This window comes from Theropithecus gelada, chromosome 1, assembly GCF_003255815.1.
Source record: "Theropithecus gelada isolate Dixy chromosome 1, Tgel_1.0, whole genome shotgun sequence".
NCBI lineage: Eukaryota > Metazoa > Chordata > Mammalia > Primates > Cercopithecidae > Theropithecus > Theropithecus gelada.
In genome coordinates, this window is record NC_037668.1 from 209,972,997 (window position 1) to 209,991,707 (window position 18,711).

The window sequence follows — 18,711 nt, forward strand, 5'->3', positions numbered from 1 at the left end:
GAGTTTTTCTCATGCTATCTTCTAGAATTTTTATGGTTTCAGGCTTTAGATTTAAGTCTTTGATCCATCTTGAGTTGATTTTTGTATACAGTTAGAGATGAGGATCCAGCTTCATTGTTCTACATGTGGCTTGCCAATTATCCCAGCACCATTTGTTGAACAGGGTATCCTTTCCCCACTTTATGTTTTTATTTTTGTTGTTGAAGATCAGTTGTCTGTAAATATTTGGCTTTATTTCTGGGTTCTCTATTCGTTTCCATCGGTCTGCCTGCCTCACTCTGTCACCTAGGCTGGAGTGCCGTGGCGTAATCCTGGCTCATTGCAACCTCCACCTCCCAGGTTCAAGTGATTCTCCTGCCTCAGCCTCCTGAGTAGCTGGGATTACAGGCACCCGCCACCATGCCCAGCTAATTTTTGTATTTTTAGTCGAGATGAGGTTTCACCATGTTGACCAGGCTGATCTTAAACTCCTGACCTCAAGTGATCCACCCGCCTCAGCCTCCCAAAGTGCTGGGATTACAGGCATGAGCCACTGAGCCTGGCCCTGCCTTCCTATTCTTATACCAGTACCATGCTGTTTTGGTAACTATTGCCTTGTAGTATAGTTGGAAGCTGGGTAATGTGATACCTCTGGATTTGTTCTTTTTGCTTAGTCTTGCTTTGGCTATGCAGGGTCTTTTTTGGTTCCATATGAATTTTAGAATTTTTTTCTATTTCTGTGAAGAATGATGACCTTTTTGTTTTTTTGAGACAGAGTCTTGCTCTGTCACCCAGGCTGGAGAGCAGTGGTGTGATATTGGCTCACTGCAATCTCTGCCTCCCGGGTTCAAGTAATTCTTATGCCTCAGCCTCCAAAGTAGCTGTGATTACAGGTATGCACTACCACGCCTGACTAACTTTTGTATTTTTTAGTAGAGACAGGGTTTTGCCATGTTGTCCAGGCTGGTCTTGAACTAGTGACCTCAAGTGATCTACCTGCCTGGCCTCCCAAAGTGTTGGGATTACAGGTGTGAGCCACTGCATCCAGCCTGATGATGGGAATTGCATTGAATTTGTAGATTGCATTTGAATTTGTAGATTGTAGATTGCATTCAGTGTAATTGCATTGAATTTGTAGATTGCTTTTGGCGGTATGGTCCCTTTCACAATATTGATTCTGCCCATTTATGAGCATGGAGGATGTGTTTCCATTTGTTTGTGTCATCTATGATTTATTTTAGCAGTGTTTTGTAGTGTTCCTTGTAGAGAGCTTTCACCTCCTTGGTTAGGTATATTCCTAAGTATTTTGTTGTTGCAGCTGTTGTGAAAGGGGTTGAGTTCCTTATTTGATTCTCACCTTGGTCATTGGTGATCGTTTTAGGAGCTTTTAGGATAAGTCTTTAGGATTTTCTAGGTATACGATCATATCATTGGTGAACAGTGACAGTTTGACTTACTTTTTACTGGTTTGGATGCCCTTTCTTTCTGTTGTCTAATTGCTCTGGCTAAGGACTTCCAGTACTATGTTGAATAGAAGTGGTGAAAGAGGGCATTCTTGTCTTGTTCCATTTCTCAGGTGGAATGCTTTCAACTTTTCCTGATTCAGAATAATGTTGGCTGTGGGTTTGTCATAGATGGCTTTTATTACCTTGATGTATGTCCCTTCTATGCCAGTTTTGCTGAGGGCTTTAGTCCTAAAGAGATGCTGGATTTCTTCAAATGCTTTTTCTGCATCCATTAAGGTAATCATTTGATTTTTGTTTTAATTCTGTTTATGTGATATAGCCCATTTATTGACTCACATAGGTTAAACCATCCCTGCATCCCTGGTATGAAACCCACTTGATCATGGTGGATTATCTTTTTGATATGCTGTTGGATTCAGTTAGCTATTAGCATTTTGTTGAGGATTTTTACATCTGTGTTCATCAGGGATATTGGTCTGTAGTTTTGTTATGTCCTTTTCTGGTTTTGTTATTAGGATGATACTGGTTTCATAGAATGATTTAGGGAGGATTCCCTCTTTCAGTGTCTTTTGGAACAGTTTCAGTAAGATTGGTACCAATTCTTCTTTGAATATCTGATAGAAATTAGCTGTGAATCCACCTGGTCTTGGACTTTTTTTGTTGTTGGAAATGTTTTTATTGCTGTTTTGATCTTGCTAGTTGTTGCTGGTCTGTTCAGTTTCTGTTTCTTCCTGATTTATCTAGGAGGGTTGTATATTTTGATTTTCTAGTTTGTGTAAAGGTGTTCTTAGTAATCTTGAATGATCTTTTGTATGTCTGTGGTATTGGTTGTAATATCTCCCATTTTGTTTCTAATTGAGCTTATTTGGATCTTCTCTCTTGGTTAATCTCACTGATGGTCTATTGATTTTGTTTATCTTTTCAAAGAATCAGCTTTTTGTTTCATTTATCTTTTGTATTGCCTTTTTGTTTCCATTTCATTTAGTTCTTCTCTGATCTTTGTTATTTCTTTTCTTCTGCTGGGTTTGGGTTTGTTTGTTCTTGTTTCTCTAATTCCTTGAGGTGTGACCTTAGATTTTCTATTTGTGCTCTTCCAGATTTTTTTGATGTAGGCATTTAATGCTGTGAACTTTCCTCTCAGCCCCACTTTTGCTGTGCCTCAGAGGTTTTGGTAAGTTGTGTCATTATTATCATTCAGTTCTAAGAATTTAATTTCCATCTTGATTTCATTGTTGACCCCAAGATCATTCAGGAGAAGATTATTTAATTTCCATGCATTTATATAGTTTTGAGGGTTCCTTTTGGAGTTAATCTCCAATTTTATTCCACTGTGGTCTGAGAGAGTATTTGATATAATCTCAATTTTCTTAAATGTATTTAGATTCATTTCATGGCCTATCATATGGTCTGTCTTGGACAGTGTTCTATGTGCCAATGAAAAGAATGTATATTCTGCAGTTGTTGGGTAGAATGTTCTGTAAGTATCTGTTAAGTCCATTTGTTCTAGGGTATAATTTAAGTCCATTGTTTCTTTGTTGACTTTCTGTCTTGATGGCTTGTCTAGTGCTGTCAGTGGAGTACTGAAGTACCCCACTATTGTGTTGCAATCTATCTCATTTCTTAATGTCTAATAATTGTTTTATAAATTTGGGGGCTCCCATATTAGGTGCATATATATTTAGGATTGTGATATTTTCCTGTTGGACTGATCCTTTTATTAATATATAATGTCTCTCTTTGTCTTAACTGTTGATGCTTTAAAGTCTATTTTGTCTGATAAAAGAATAGCTACTCCTGCTTGTTTTCATTTGCATGGAATATCTTTTTCCACCCCTTTACCTTAAGTTTATGTGAGTCCTTATGCATCAGTTGAGTCTCTTGAAGACCGCAGATACTTGATTGGTGGATTTTTATCTATTCTCCCATTTTGTATCTTTTAAGTGGAGCATTGAGGCCATTTACACTCAGCATTAGTATTGAGATGTGAGACTGTTTTATTCATCATGCCACTTGTTGCCCGATACTTTTTTTCTTTTTCATTGTTTTATAGGCCTGGTGAGATTTATGCTTAAGGAGGTTCTATTTTGGTGTATTTTGAGGTTTTGTTTCAAGAATTAGAACTACTTTTAGCATTTCTTGTAGTGCTGGCTTGGTAGTGGCAAATTCTCAGCATTTTGTTGTCTAAAGACTTTGTATCTTTTCCTTCATTTACGAAGCTTAGTTTTGCTGGATACAAAATTCTTGGCTGACAACTATTTTGTTTGAAGAGGCTAAAGATAGGACCCCAATCCCTTCTGGCTTGTGGGGTTTCTGCTGAGAAATCTGCTGTTAAACAGCTCTTAAGATTCTTTCCTTTGCCTTTAGATAACCTGATGACTGTGCCTGATTATCTTTTTGAAATTATTTTCCCAGGTGTTCTTTGAGCTTCTTATATTTGGATGGCTAGATCTCTAGTGAGGCCAGGGAAGTTTTCCTTGATTATTCCCTCAAATATGTTTCCTGAACTTTTAGATTTCTCTTCATCCTCAGGAACACCAATTATTGTTATGTTTGGCCATTTAACATAATCACAAACTTCTTGGGAGGCTCTGTTCATTTTGTAAATTCTTTGTCTTTGTCGATTGGGTAAATTCAAAAGCCTTGTCTTCAAGTTCTGAAGTCCTTTCTTTTCTACTTGATTCTGTTGTTGAAACTTTCCAGTGAATTTTATATCCTCCAAGTGTGTCTTTCATTTCCAGAAGTTGTGATTGTTTTTTATTATATCTATTTCTCTGGAGACATTTTCATCCATATCTGTATTAAAAAATTGATTTAAGTTGGTTTTTACCTTTCTCTGGTATCTTCTTGAGTAGGTTAGTAATCAACCCTCTGCATTATTTATCTGGCAATTCAGATATTTCTTCTTGGTTTGGATCCATTGCTGGAGAGCTAGAGTGGGCCTTGGGGGGTGTTATAGAACCTTGTTTGGTCATATTACCAGAACTGCTTTTCTGATTCCTTCTCATTTGGGTAGACTGTTTCACTGGAAAAATCTAGAACTCAAAGCTGCTGGTCAGATCCTTTTGTCCCACAGGGTGGTCCCTTGATGTGGGGTGCTTCCCCTTCTCCTAGTGATGGGGCTTCCTGTGAGTCAGACTGCAGTGATTGTTATTGCTCTTCTTGGTCTAGTCACCCAGCAGGGCTACCAGGCTTTGGACTGGTGCTGGGGAATGTCTGCAAAGAGTCCTGTGATGCAATTCATCTTCAGGTCTCCCAGCTGTAGATACCAGCACCTGCTCTGCTGGAGGTGGCAGGGGATTGAAGTAGACTTGTGAGAGTCCTGGTTGTAAGTATGTTTAGTGTGCTGGCTTTCTTAAATGCTTTATGCTAGCAATGAAGTTGCCACCATGGACAGACTCAGGACTACTGTTTAGCCAAGATGCTGGAGGCAGTAGAATTAGCTGTTGTTTTTTCCTTCCTTGGAGCAGGGGATCTGTCATGAGTTGTAATGTCCTGAGTTGGTTGGCCTCCAGCCAGGAGGTGGCGCTTTCAAGAGAGCACCAGAGTTTTTCACCTGTCTCTCAGAATTTGCAGTGACCTGCTGCTTCTTTCCAAGTGTCTGTGAATTCTTTCACTTTTCCTGGTATGCTCCTGTGGTGGTTCCTGGAGCAAAAGTCCATGGTGTGACTCTCCATACGCTGTTCTGTCTGTCCAGGTGGGAGCTGCATGTAAGCCCTGTCTCCTATCCACCATCTTCCCTTCAAAGTATTTATATGTAAATATAATAGATGAACAGAATCTAGATCCAGATGCAAATCTGGGATCCATTCCCTCCCTGTTGCACTTCCACTTCTTCAGGAAACAAATTCTCTGCTCTTTAGCCCCAAACCTCTGCCATCATGGCAGTGCCCATAGGGATACTCTCAAGAAATTTTTGCCCAGACCCATGTCTTGGCGATTTTCCCCAATGTTTTCTTGTAGTAGTTTCATAGTTTGAGGTCTTAATTTTAAGTCTTTAATCCATTTTATTTGATTTTTTTATCTGGTGAGAGATAGGGGTCTAGTTTCATTCTTCTGCATATGGATATCTAGTTTTCCCAGCACCATTTATTGAAGACACTGTCTTTTCCCCAATGTATGTTCTTGGCAGTTTGTTGAAAAATGAGTTCACTGTAGGTGTGTGGATTTGTTTCTGGGTTCTCTATTCTGTTCCATTGGTCTATGTGTTTTTGTTTTTTTTTTTTTTGAAACAGAGTCTTGCTGTGTCACCCAGGCTGGAGTGCAATGGCGCAATCTCGGCTCACTGCAAGCTCTGCCTCCTGGGTTCACACCATTCTCCTGCCTCAGCCTCCTGAGTAGCTGGGACTACAGGCACCCACCACCTTGCCTGGATAATTTTTTGTATTTTTAGTAGAGATGGGGTTTCACCATGTTAGCCAGGATGGTCTCGATCTCCTGACCTCGTGACCTGCCTGCCTCAGCCTCCCAAAAGGTTGGGATTACAGGCGTGAGCCACTGTGCCTGGCCCTATGTGTCTGTTTCTATACCAGTACCATGCTGTTTTAGTTACTATAACTCTGCAGTGTAATTTGAAGTCAGGTCATGTTCTTTTGTTCTTTCTGCTTAAAATAGCTTTGGCTGTTCTGGGTCTTTTGTGGTTCTGTATAAATTTTAGGATTGTTTTTTCTATTTCTGTGAAGAATATAATTGGTATTTTGATAGGGATTGCATTGAATCTGTAGATTGCTTTGGGTAGTATGGCCATTTTAACAATATTGATTCTTCCAATCCATGAACAGAAAATATTTTTCCATTTTTTTGGTGTCCTCTTCAGTTTCTTTCAGTGTTTTATAGTTTTCATTATAGAGATCTTTCACTTCTTTGGTTAATTCCTAGGTATTTATATTTGTGGCTATAAGTGGGATTACTTGTTAATTTTTCAGATTGTTCACTGTTGGCATATAGTTTCACTGTCGGCATATAGTTTCACTGTTGGCATATAGAAATGCTACTAATTTTTCGTGCAACTTTACTGCATTTATTAGTTCTCACACTTTTTTGTGGAGTCATTAGGTTTTCCAAATATATCATCTGTAAACAAGGATAATTTGACTTTTAATATTCCAATTTGAATGCCCTTTCTTTTGTCTGATTGCTCTAGCTGGGACTTCCAGTACTATGTTGGGTAACAGTGGTGACTCTGTGTTCCAGATCTTAGAGGAAAGGCTTTCAGTTTTCCCCTATTCAGTATGATACTAGCTATGGGTCTGTCATATATGGCTTTTATTATGTTGAGGTATGTTTCTTCTATCCCCGGTTTGAGGGTTTTTATCATGAAAGAACATTGAATTTTATCGAGTGCTATTTTTGCATCAATTGAAATGATCATATGGTTTTTATCTTTCATTCTGTTATGTTGAGCCATCCTTGCATCACATGGATAAATCCCACTTGGTCATGATGAATAATCTTCCTAATGTATTGTTGAATTTGGTTTACTAGTATTTTGTTGAGGATTTTTGCATCAATATTTATCAGAGATATTGGCCTATAGTTTTCTTTTCTTTTTTAAATGTGTCTTTGGTTTTAGTATCAGGGTAATACTGGCCTCCTCCATGAGTGTAGAAGTACTCCCTCTTCCTCTATTTTTTTGGAATAGTTTGAGTAGGACTGATACTAGTTCTTTAAATGTTTGGTAGAATTCTGCAGTGAAGCCATCGGGTCCCAGGCTTTTCTTTACTGGGAGACTTCTTATAGCTTTGATCTCTTGCCTTTTTACTACTCCTTGTTACTAACAGTGAAAGTCTTTAGAAACCTTAAGAGAGCTCTGTTTTAGGGACAGAAGAACTGAAGAAAAGCTGGGAGAAAACATTGCTTTCTCAGTGGATCAGGGAGCAGAGAAATTCTAGTCAGGTAGAATAAAAGACTTGCTATTGGTCTGTTCAGCTTTTAGAGTTCTTTCTGGTTTAGTCTTGGTAGGCTGTATGTGTCTTGGAATTTGCCCATTTCTTCTAGATTTTACAGTTTATTGGCATATAGTTACTCATCATCTAGCTTTTCAATAAGGGATTAAAACAATGATGACTCATTGTTGCAAGCAAGACTCTGATAGATTTTGCCCATACTGATAAAAGGCAAGGCTAATCCCTCTCAAACGTAAGAGTAATTGAAATGAATATTCCAGCTGAGCAGATACAGCCTACATGCAAATGAATAGAACATCTTTAGTCTCCTACAAGAAAGAGATCTTATTTTTGTCTAGTGCAAGGACGATGTCTGTAAGTATGCTGAATGATTACCTGTCTTTCTAGACCAATCCTGGAATGGTCCCCAGCCATGGATTCAGTCCCAGATCTTATTTCTTTGACAACCCTCGAAGATATGACAGTGATGATGACCTTGCCTGGAACATTGCCCCTCAGGGACTTCAGGGAGGGTAAGACCCTACTTCATGTTAGACAAGCCTTATTAGGAGGGAAAGGTTACACCAATGAAACAGATTCAAGCTAAAAGAAAATTCCTACATTAAAACTGTGCAGCCTTAGGTGGTATAAGACTGGATTATCAGTAGATCATTTTACTTATGGGAAACATTCAGGAATGAGAAAGGACATCAGATTTTTTTAAAGCCCCACAGCATTATTGTGTACAGTAGTGTTTCCTAAACAATATTCCATGAAGCACTATTGTCTTAATAGCTATGCTGTGCAAAAGGAATGATGATTTAAAAAGAAAATCACCTTTTTTATTTTTTGGAGACCAGGTCTCGCTCTGTTGCCCAGGCTGGAGTGCAGAGTGGTGCGATCTCGGCTCACTGCAACCTCCCCCTCCCAGGTTCAAGGAATTCTCGTGCCTCAGACTCTTTAGTTGGGATTACAGGTGTGCACCACCACGCCCAGCTAATTTTTGTATTTTTAGTAGAGACGGGGTTTCACCATGTTGGCCAAGCTGGATTGCACTCTTGGCCTCAAGTGATCTGCCCACCTTGGCCTCCCAAAGTGCTGGGATTACAGGCGTGAGCCACTGCGCCTGGCCAGAAAATAAACTTTTTAGAAAATGCCGAGAGAGCCCGTAATATGCTAATGTGTGCTCTGAATCTCCAAGAGGGAAATATAGCACTTGTCTATGGAATCACTCAATGGAACATGGTATCTTTAATCACATATTCTAAAGCTAGAGAGTAAATGCAGTAGTATTTATTTATTAGAATAAATTATATATTATAAAGGACCAAGTTTTCAAATTTGAACGATGTCAGTTCTTAATTTAAAATTTCAGGCCGGGCGCGGTGGCTCAAGCCTATAATCCCAGCACTTTGGGAGGCCGAGATGGGCGGATCACGAGGTCAGGAGATCGAGACCATCCTGGCTAACACGGTGAAACCCCGTCTCTACAAAAAATTACAAAAAACTAGCCGGGCGAGATGGCAGGCGCCTGTAGTCCCAGCTACTCGGGAGGCTGAGGCAGGAGAATGACGTAAACCCGGGAGGCGGAGCTTGCAGTGAGCTGAGATCCGGCCACTGCACCCCAGCCTGGGCGGCAGAGCGAGACTCCGTCTCAAAAAAAAAAATAAATAAATAAATAAAAAAAAAATAAAATTTCATTTACATGAAGGGTATTTACTTTAGTCTTAATTTTCATGAATACTTATTCAATAAGTACTTCTATAGCATCTACTCTGTATCAGACACTGTTCTAAGAGATTCACAAATATCAACTCATTTAGTCTTAACAGTCCTGAGAGGTCAGTACTATTATTAGCCTCATAATACAGATGAAACTGAGGTATCCAGAGGGTAGGTGACTTGTCCAAGGTCACAGCTAGCAAGTGGTTAGGCTAGAATTCTAACTCAGGCAGTCTTGTTCAAACCTGTTTTCTGAATCACTATACTATGTAAACAGTTTGTATATAAGTACCCTGTCGCTTGGTCTCACCTATGCTTATGTTATACTTTCATATGAGTTTTAATAGGAAGAGTCTCCTTGCTTGAATTCACATGCAGATCTGGCCCAGGAAATTTGGAGAGGGCAGTTAAATACTAAGAGTTCAAAGCAGCATACATAGAGGGTGTAAGACAATACGTGAACCATACCAGTCTGCTGCCATTGCCTAATTTTCAGTGAATTAGGAAGGCAAATAAAAAGAGGGAAGCACCTGAAATTGCAACCATAGCAGAGACCCACCCCAGGAGTCCAAGTTTTGCCTACCTCAGCATGGGCATGGTCTGCAAACAGGAAGGGTAGTAGCTATTGGGATTCCCTTCCCTTTTCCTCAGCCTGCTGTGCTCAGCCATTCTCCACTACCCGACAACTATCGTGTTTCCCTTTCAGCCTGTGGCTGTGAGACAGTGAGGCCAGCAAGGCCAGCAGGGGTGAGAGGAGCCAAAAGGGCTGCAATAGTGCTTGCCGAGCCTGTCTTCTCTCTGCTTGTCCTGCCAGGACCCCCATCCTGTTCTTGGGAAAGGGGAGCTTCTTAGAAGTGAAAGCTTATCTTTTGTAATCTTTTGTGAGATTAAAGACTTAGCATTAACAACTTTACAACTTTTTCCCTCTGGGATGAAATGATAAAAAAGATATGCTTGCCTTTTTACGCCTTGTTAGTAACAGTGAAAGTCTTTAGAAAACTTTAAGGGAGCTCTGAAAAGAGCCCTTGTTTTAGGGACAGAAGTACTAAAGAAAAGCTGGGAGAATACATGCTTTCTCAGTGATCAGGCAGCAGAGAAATCCTGGTCAGATAGGATAAAAGATGGTGGCTGAGAAAGTAGAAGAAAGCTGCCCAATCCGCTGAGCCAGCAGATGTAAAAATGTAAGCTACAAGCAAGCCAGCAAACAAGGAGGACTTCTTGAAGTCAAAAGCTGACCTTTGGGTCACTCCACCTCTTCCCTAAAACTGTTCTTTTCCAGTTACCCCACTGCACTTCCTATTAGTTTTTTCGCCCCTTTAAACCCATATTCTCCTGGAGCTGTCCTGCCCTCTCACCTGCCAGAAATGACTTAGAGCTGAGGGAGTCCTCACTACCTATATCGGTGAAGAAAAGACCCCCTTTCTACTACATAGAGGAACATAATTATAACGAAAATGACTTACATGTATTGAGAATTAACTATATATTAGGTACTGTTCTAAACACTTTACAGGTGTTAACTCAGTCCCCACAATAGGCCCACGATGTAGTTACTAATAGTACTCCCATTCTAAGTGGAGGAAATTGAGGCACAGAAGTTATTTGTCCAAAGACACCACAGGTTGTGATCTGTACTCCTTGTTAGGATTCAGATACAGTTTGTTGCTAAAAACATTTCCTATACATAATAACTGGCTGGGTTCTCTAGTAATGCTATATACTTCTGTGCTCTAAAGAGTTCAGTAGAGTTGTGGGTGGGCATTTAGTCCTGTGTGTAGCATTGTTTTGTAGGAAAATGGACTTTAAGAGCCATTTTAAAGAACTTTAGAGTTATCTACAGTTTGTGTAAAATCTCAGCTCTGTCTACCTAAACTAGACATGTCGTACATACTGTAATGTTTCAAGTCACTGAAATATTTTTTTCTTTTTAAGTTTTGCTCCAGATTACTATGATTGGGGACAACAAACTAACAGCTTCCTGGCACAAGCAGGAACGTTGCAAGACTCAACTTTGGATCCTGACAAACCAAGCGTTGGGTAGCATCAGTTAACAGTTTTATGGACGATTGCTCAGATGAAGAGCTTCAGAAAAGTGTAGTGACCGCTGAATTTTTAGGGCACTTTTCCTTAAGAAATAGAACTTGATTTTTATTTGTTACAGGTTTCCAGATGGCTCCAGAGGACTAAGCAATAATGTAGATTGATAAACCCTTATTTTAGTACTAAAGAGGGAGCCTTGCTATTTCAGTGGGTATAATTTAAACTTTTTAAAGAAAATCTGTACTTTTATAAAGATGTATTTTATATAACTTAAATAATAATGCTAAAGCATACTAGGGTTTTTTTTTTCTTGAGAATGTTACTGCAATTATGTTGTAGTTTGCACAGATTTTTATGCATAATTCACTTTAAAAATATAGAATATATGGTCTAATAGTTTTTTAAAGCTTTTGGACTAAAGTATTCCTCAAATCTTACCTCTTCAGGTCACTGATGGTCACTCCGATTCTGAGTGCCGCCTTGGTAGACTCCTAAAATACAATTGACAACTTAGCCAATTGCAACTCCAGTGTTGATAGTTAAAATGAAATAGAATAGCAGCAGACTGTAAGGTCTTTAGAGATTTTTTTTTAAGGTTCAGGCAATAGGTCCCTCAGAGAATCTCTTAAGGTTTGCCCAAAGATTGGTACTTCCTTTCAGTAGGGCGCTAATGTATACACATTAATGATAACAAGTTGATAACATTAAAAATGTAGCTGACTTATCCTATTAAACCTCCTCTGCTATATTCACAGATTCTGCATAGTTTTTCTTTCAGCCTAATGAAAGTGCATTACCTCAGGGCTACATCAAGAGTATACCCTTTTCCCAACTCACTGAATGTTGATTACATTCAAGGAGAAAATAAGAGGTTCCATAAAGGGCATTAATAACAAATACCCCAAGCCCCTAAGCTAAGACTATGTGGAATCCTTAGTTTTTTCTGTACTCTCCAACTATATTTAAAATAATGCCCTTACTTCTAAATAGCTCTGTAAAGAGCCTGTTGGAAGCTGCACATTTAAAAATGGCAATAGTACTGCAATATGCTGGAGCATGATGCCTGTCAGCCATGTAAAGGGTATGTTCCAGACAAGTCCTTAAGTCATCTTTCATTTAAGTAAAAAACATGTTATGAAATACTGCCTCCCACACCAGAAGTGCCATTCTAAAAACTCCACTGTATATATACTGGAGCCATAAAACTACCTATTGGGAGGCTAAGTGCTCTGCTTTTCTATAAAACAGAGATAAGGTTCTAGAGGAAGTACTGTTACCAGAAACAAGGTACCTTTCTGCTATGCCTAGGAATGTTCATCTGGGGACAGAGGGAAGGTCCAATGAAAAGGAACTTACATTAACAAATCCTACTACATGATGCAACCCATTTCAAATGACTCTTCTCATTTTGATCTTCAGGAATAACTGATCCCTGGGCACTGATTTCACAGAGATGAAGTCTACTATTGTTTTGGTAGTATTTAAAATTGGGATCTCAAGTTTCAAATCGATCATCATTGGGCTTTTCATTTGTATAGAACACCTCTACTCTGTGTAATCCTACATAACATTCTTGTCTTTCAGTACATGAAAAAACTGGGGTTACAGCATTTAAAATAGTTGTCAGGAAAAATTCTACACTGAAGTGAACCCTACACTGTTATTCAAGTTGCCTTAACACATTATAAGCTATTATTCCAAATAGCTTTACCAGGTTATTGTGGTCACACTGTATTACTAATACTTGGGAGAATTTAAAGGCAGACTCAGCATGTTTTAAACTCCTTTAAGTCACATCTTCAGAAAGTCCTGGAGTCCTTCAGTATTAGGTCAGCTAAGGGAAGATATATTTTTTAAAATAGTGATAAGAAGTATCACTAATACCATACTCATCCTATAATAAGTAAACATAATTCTGTTGTTGCTGGCAGAAAAACTGGAATACTCAGCATTAACTGATAAAAGTCAATCTACTTTTATGATGAAGCTACTGGGATTTATTTGAACTATTATTTTCGTTGGATAGTATAACAATGTTCTAAGTGCCCATTTTTCTCATTCCCTCCCTTTTTTTTTTTTTTTGAGACGGAGTCTCGCTCTGTCGCCCAGGCTGGAGTGCAGTGGCCGGATCTCAGCTTACTGCAAGCTGCGCCTCCCGGGTTTATGCCGTTCTCCTGCCTCAGCCTCCCAAGTAGCTGGGACTACAGGCGCCCACCACCTCGCCCGGCTAGTTTTTTGTACTTTTTAGTAGAGACGGGGTTTCACCGTGTTAGCCAGGATGATCTCGATCTCTTGACCTCGTGATCCGCCTGTCTCGGCTTCCCAAAGTGCTGGGATTACAGGCTTGAGCCACCGCGCCCGGCCTCATTCCCCTTTTAAAAATGTAATGCTAAAATTTCTAGAAGTGTTATAAACACAGAATACAAAAAAAAAACTATGATTGGTTACATCAAACTCTACTTCCCTCTTAGTAAGTAAGGAAAATTAAAATTCCCTTTGGCTTTCTAATTTACTTGTTCTGCTAGTTACACTAACAAAACTACTACTTATGGCTGGGCGCAGTGGCTCACGCCTGTAATCCCAACACTTTGGAAGGCCAAGGAGGATCATGAGGTCAGGATATCGAGACCATCCTGGCTAACACACTGAAACCCCATCTATACTAAAAATACAAAATATAGCCGGGCGTGGTGGCGGGCGCCTGTAGTCCCAGCTACTCAGGAGGCTGAGGTAGGAGAATGGCGTGAACCAGGGAGGCGGGGCTTGCAGTGAGTGGAGATTGTGTCACTGCACTCCAGCCTGGGTGACAGAGCAAGACTCCGTCTCAAAAAACAAAAAAAAAACTACTTATGTGGAATATTGAATGCTAAGAGGAAAAGAATGGTGATTACTGGTTGCAGAATACCCAAATGTTCATTTGTTTTAAAGCAACACGATGAAATTAAAGCCCTGATAATTTGAAAGTTAAAGTGTATGGGGAAGAGGGAATCACTAAAAATGTTGTACCATCATTTAGCTAAGTCTGATGCAACACTGAAAAGTTTCATGGGAATGTTTCTGGGTAACTGTTGGAAATAGTTTCTCTGACTATTGGAATAGGTGTCTACCTCTGCAGTTAATTGTTTAAGAATATTGTATAGATATTTTTCATTGGCTCTTTATCCTTTTTACAATGAACTCAGTTGAGCTGCTGATGAAAACATCTAGAGTATGTTACACAGAGCTGTGACTGTAAGAAGGTTTGACTATTACAATATACACATCAATCGTATTTATGCCAATTCTCTCTTGAATGTATCAGGCAAATTAAAAGCTTTGCTGGTTAAATTTAGCTGCTTAGATCAGGCACACTCACTAATGCCTCCTCAAATTTCCTTTCACCAAAATCCAAGTTAACTGCTCTTTGTTGACCTCAGTGCTGGGCCAACACGTAGTTGAACACTTAAACCTTATTAAGAAGAAAGGAATACATAATAGTAAACCCTAGAACTTGAGAAGCGCTGTTAGAAAAAGGTTCTCATTTTTATGTATCTCATTATATAGTGTATATTACTTGCTTTTAACAGTAAAGGTAAACTTATATTAGAACTAAATGGGTCTAAATATTTGAAACTTTTATCGAGATTTCCAACTAGACAAACTTTATCTAAAAAATACCACTCTTTCACTTTAGATCGTTGCATGACGAAGAATAGACTAGCATAGATCTGATCAGAGACACATCTAATATGCATTCCCAGTTTTCATCTTATGTGAGAATTGTATTAAAGGACATTTCTAACTGTATATCATGCTACTTCAGACATGGGTCCAGATGGAGGAGCTGCTGAAAAGGATCAGGCTAAAATTGTGGAATTCTTCTCATCAAAAAGATTCAATTAACAAACTGATTAAAGTGAGGAAACACTGAACAAGGAACAGTGAGGGTAAGAGAGTGGGATTCAATCTCTATTGAGTACCTATTATATGTGAGACGCTGGGCTAGGCACTCGTCACGTTTCTGTGGATCCTAGTCTATACTCAGGAACACCCACATACTAACGTTACTCTAGGCCCTTAGCAAGGATACATGAAGAACTCTTGCACCAAGGGTCAAAATAAGTTGAAGTCTTCTGAGGATGTCCTTGTGCCCATAACCTAGATCTGTGTCAGAGTCCCTGTACCTGCTGCCCGGTTCCTATGGGCCAGGGCACTGATACTACATTCATTCCGTGTGGAGTTCTGAGATTGGCTGCCCAGGTCATTAATTATGGGTTCAGGGTCAGGGTCGTAAGATCTAAATCCAGTGACTCAGCAACTCCTAATGACAGGTTCCTCCAAGTCTGGATTCTCTACCTCTAGTCCTTGAGCTATGGCTGGGCCCCGTCTTCTGTTTTCTCAAACTGATTAACATCTTGCTAATACTAATTCTCTAGCTCCAAACTTGGTCTGCCCTTTTGGACCTTGGATGCCCTACCATTCAAAATATTAGACTTTCTATGTCCAGAACAGATTTTCTGCCCCTGAACTTAAGTGGAGATCAGATGCCTATAAGATTCTCAAAATTGCCCCCTTTTTCTATTGATTCCTGTTACTATGACCTTTTTCCCCATCTCTCACTAACCTACAACAGTCCCTCCAGTCTCTTGGCAGGCCCAAGTTACAGTGCTCCTTGAAGGGATTAAATGAAGTATATAAAACATGCATTTATCCTAAACAAATAGTGCTTTACCAGAGCCATTAAATATGTGTAACTTAGTATCCTTTGAGCGCTATCTCCTTGGTGAATTCACTAGCCAAGAGTCTGGGCTCTAGGTTTGCAGGTTTAAAGCTCATCAAAGGGAACAGAACACTCACGCATTTGGAGGTATATTCTATGAAGGGAAGCCATAGTGGAAGTTAAATGATACCAGAGTGTTGCTTGGAATGTTAACTCCGCTCTGACCAGTGTTAGGAGAATGACTTTAATTGATTAATAGCATCAATCTATGACAATCTGATGGCACTGTCAAGACAGCATTAAGATTCATTCACATTGAGGACACCTTCTGCACTAGATAGGTGTCTAGTTGGCCATTCCCTTTTGGTTGATGTATTTTTTTCTTTTGGTGCATTCTCACTATAATCTAGTTAGGTTATAATGTCTAAGTTATATGATGGTAGGAATGTTTGTCTGTTTTGTTCACTGCTGTAGTCCCAGCTCCTATAACAGTGAATGAATAGTCAAATCCTGGTTTTTGGTAGATGTCTTTTTTTTTTCCCCCACAGTAACTTCTTGCACTTGCACTTTTATCCACATATTGATTTTACAAGTTTAGTGCTCTTTTAAGGGTTCCTCCCTCTTGTCTTATGAATCTTTGACAGATACCCAACTTTTGGGCAAATAATTCATAATGGAATAAAAAATGAAATAGGGATTTTACATGAAAACAGTCCTTAAATCATTCCTAGAGACTATCTTAAAATAGAAGCACTGAGATGACATTCTGTCCACACAGGCATTGCCTCCTGCCTCTATCTGCCATCATCCGTTTGGGCACTGCCAAATAGAACACTGTAATAATTTAAAAGTAATAAAAAGTATATCTTTATCAGGTAAAGTATCATAAGAACAGTGACAAAATAAGTGGTTAAAAGTGCAACCCTTGGGAGAGAACTTGAGTTGGACAGTTTTAATATGCTCTATATGTTAAGAATTTTTTAAAGCTCATACGGAAAAATAAACAAGAACAGTTAGAAAAACTGTATTAAAAAAAAGGTGGTGGGGAAGAATGAGGGAGAACCAGTGCACTAGATTAAAATTAAAGCCTGGGTAATTAAAACAATGTGGTACTAGTGCATGACTAAACAGACCAGTGAAATAGAAACAGAATGCAGATACAGAGCTAAATATATATGAGGATTCTACGATAAGATCCATGTAGCCTCTCAAATTCATCAGGAAAAAACAAACAGTTCAATAAATAATAGTGGAACAACTGGGTTAATCACCTGTGGAAAAAATTAGGTTAGATCCAGAATGTACTTCAACGGTTCAAAATTTAGATGTAGAATTTAGGTGAATTATTCTATTGCTCTGGATTGAGAAAAACATTCTAATTATGACTCAAAATCCAGGAACCACTAAAAAATTGGTAATTCAGACTACATAAAAAATTTTTAAAACTCATGACAAAACCATTATAAGCAAAAGACAGATGACAAATTGGAAAGAAAATATTTGCAACTCATTACTGGCAAAGGGTTCATATCCCTAACAAATAAACAAATAACATATCAACAATATAGTAGAAAAATGGATAGGAACAAAATAATATGGGAACACAAAAGGAAATACAAATGGCTCCTAAACATATTAAAAGGTGATCAACCTTAGGCATCATAAAAATGTACATACTGAGCAGTCAGGTGTGTGCTGTGCACCTATAATCCAGGCTATTCAGGAGGTTAAGGCTGGAAGATCACTTGAGCCCACGAGTTTGAGGCTACGGTGAGCTATGATCATACCACTGCACTCCAGCCTGGGTGATAAGGTGGGACCCTGTCTCTTTTTTAAGGAAAAAAAAAAGGAAAATAAAAGAATGTACACATTGATATATATTTTCATCTATCAGAATGGCCAGAATCCAACATTTTAATAACACATCTATTGGTAAAGCTGCAGGTTAGCAAGTGCTATCATACATTTTAGATGGTATGTGAATTGATGACTACCCCTATGAAAGACAATATGCCAGTATCTTTCAAAATTATAAATGCACACAGTCTTTGCCCCCAAAATTCTTATCTTTGGGAATGTATTCTGCAGGTACAATATTTATATAAATGTGAAATGACGTATGTACAAGGTCTGGAAACAACTGAACTGCCCATTAATAGAGGACTGGTTAATTCAACGCTGGCACATTCACATAATAGACTACCAAGCATCTACTTAAAAATGAGAAAACTAGTCATATGTGAAGACTGCCAAGAAATACTAGGTGAAAAAAATGAAATATTATGTATATGATGTCAATTTTTGAGTAAAAATGAGAGAAAAACATAAGACTTTCCATTTGTTTATGTTTGTACATGTCTAAAACAGTGTGAATGGAAACCTAAGAAACCAAGAACACAGATTATTAATGGTAGGAGATGTGTGTGCAGTGTAGGAAGCTGGGCCAAGGATAGAAGGAAGACATTCACTGAGTAACTTTTTCTATTGTTTGTTTCTTTTAACCGTGTGAATGTATTACCTATTCAAAAAAATTAAATAAAATAAGCATATTTTATAAGCTTTATGATTCAATACAAATCAAACAATGCTTTTAATAGTTCCCACTTTGTAGCTGAATGGTAAAAGGCCAACTGAATGGTAAAAGGCCAACTTACAAAACATCACAAAGTTTCTAGAATCAGTCTTTCTCGTCTCAAATTCTTGCTACACAACCTAGAATTTGTGATTATGGACAGGTTACTTAGCCTTTTTTGTCCTCAGTCTTCTCACTTACAAAACAGAGAAGTAATTGTACCTACCTACTAGTGCTGTTGTGAAGATCAACGGTGTATTTATTTAAACCCAAACTATGCATGTAAAAGCCCTTCACAGAGTGCCAGCCAATGCTTGCCATTATAAGAAACAACCTCAGACTACTGATAAA

The 18,711-nt window shown here is 38.8% G+C and overlaps 1 protein-coding gene across 1 annotated transcript in view; it reads left to right on the forward strand.

The window, feature by feature from the left end:
- The window catches only part of GPR137B (G protein-coupled receptor 137B), a 71,510-nt gene extending 59,665 nt beyond the window's left edge, over nt 1-11,845 (forward strand). The window contains exons 6-7 of the mRNA XM_025385389.1: nt 7,736-7,860; nt 10,982-11,845. Of these exons, the coding sequence (XP_025241174.1) occupies nt 7,736-7,860; nt 10,982-11,090 (234 nt within the window). The 3' untranslated portion in view covers nt 11,091-11,845. The remainder of the gene's footprint in view (nt 1-7,735; nt 7,861-10,981) is intronic.
- Nucleotides 11,846-18,711: the final 6,866 nt, after the last annotated feature.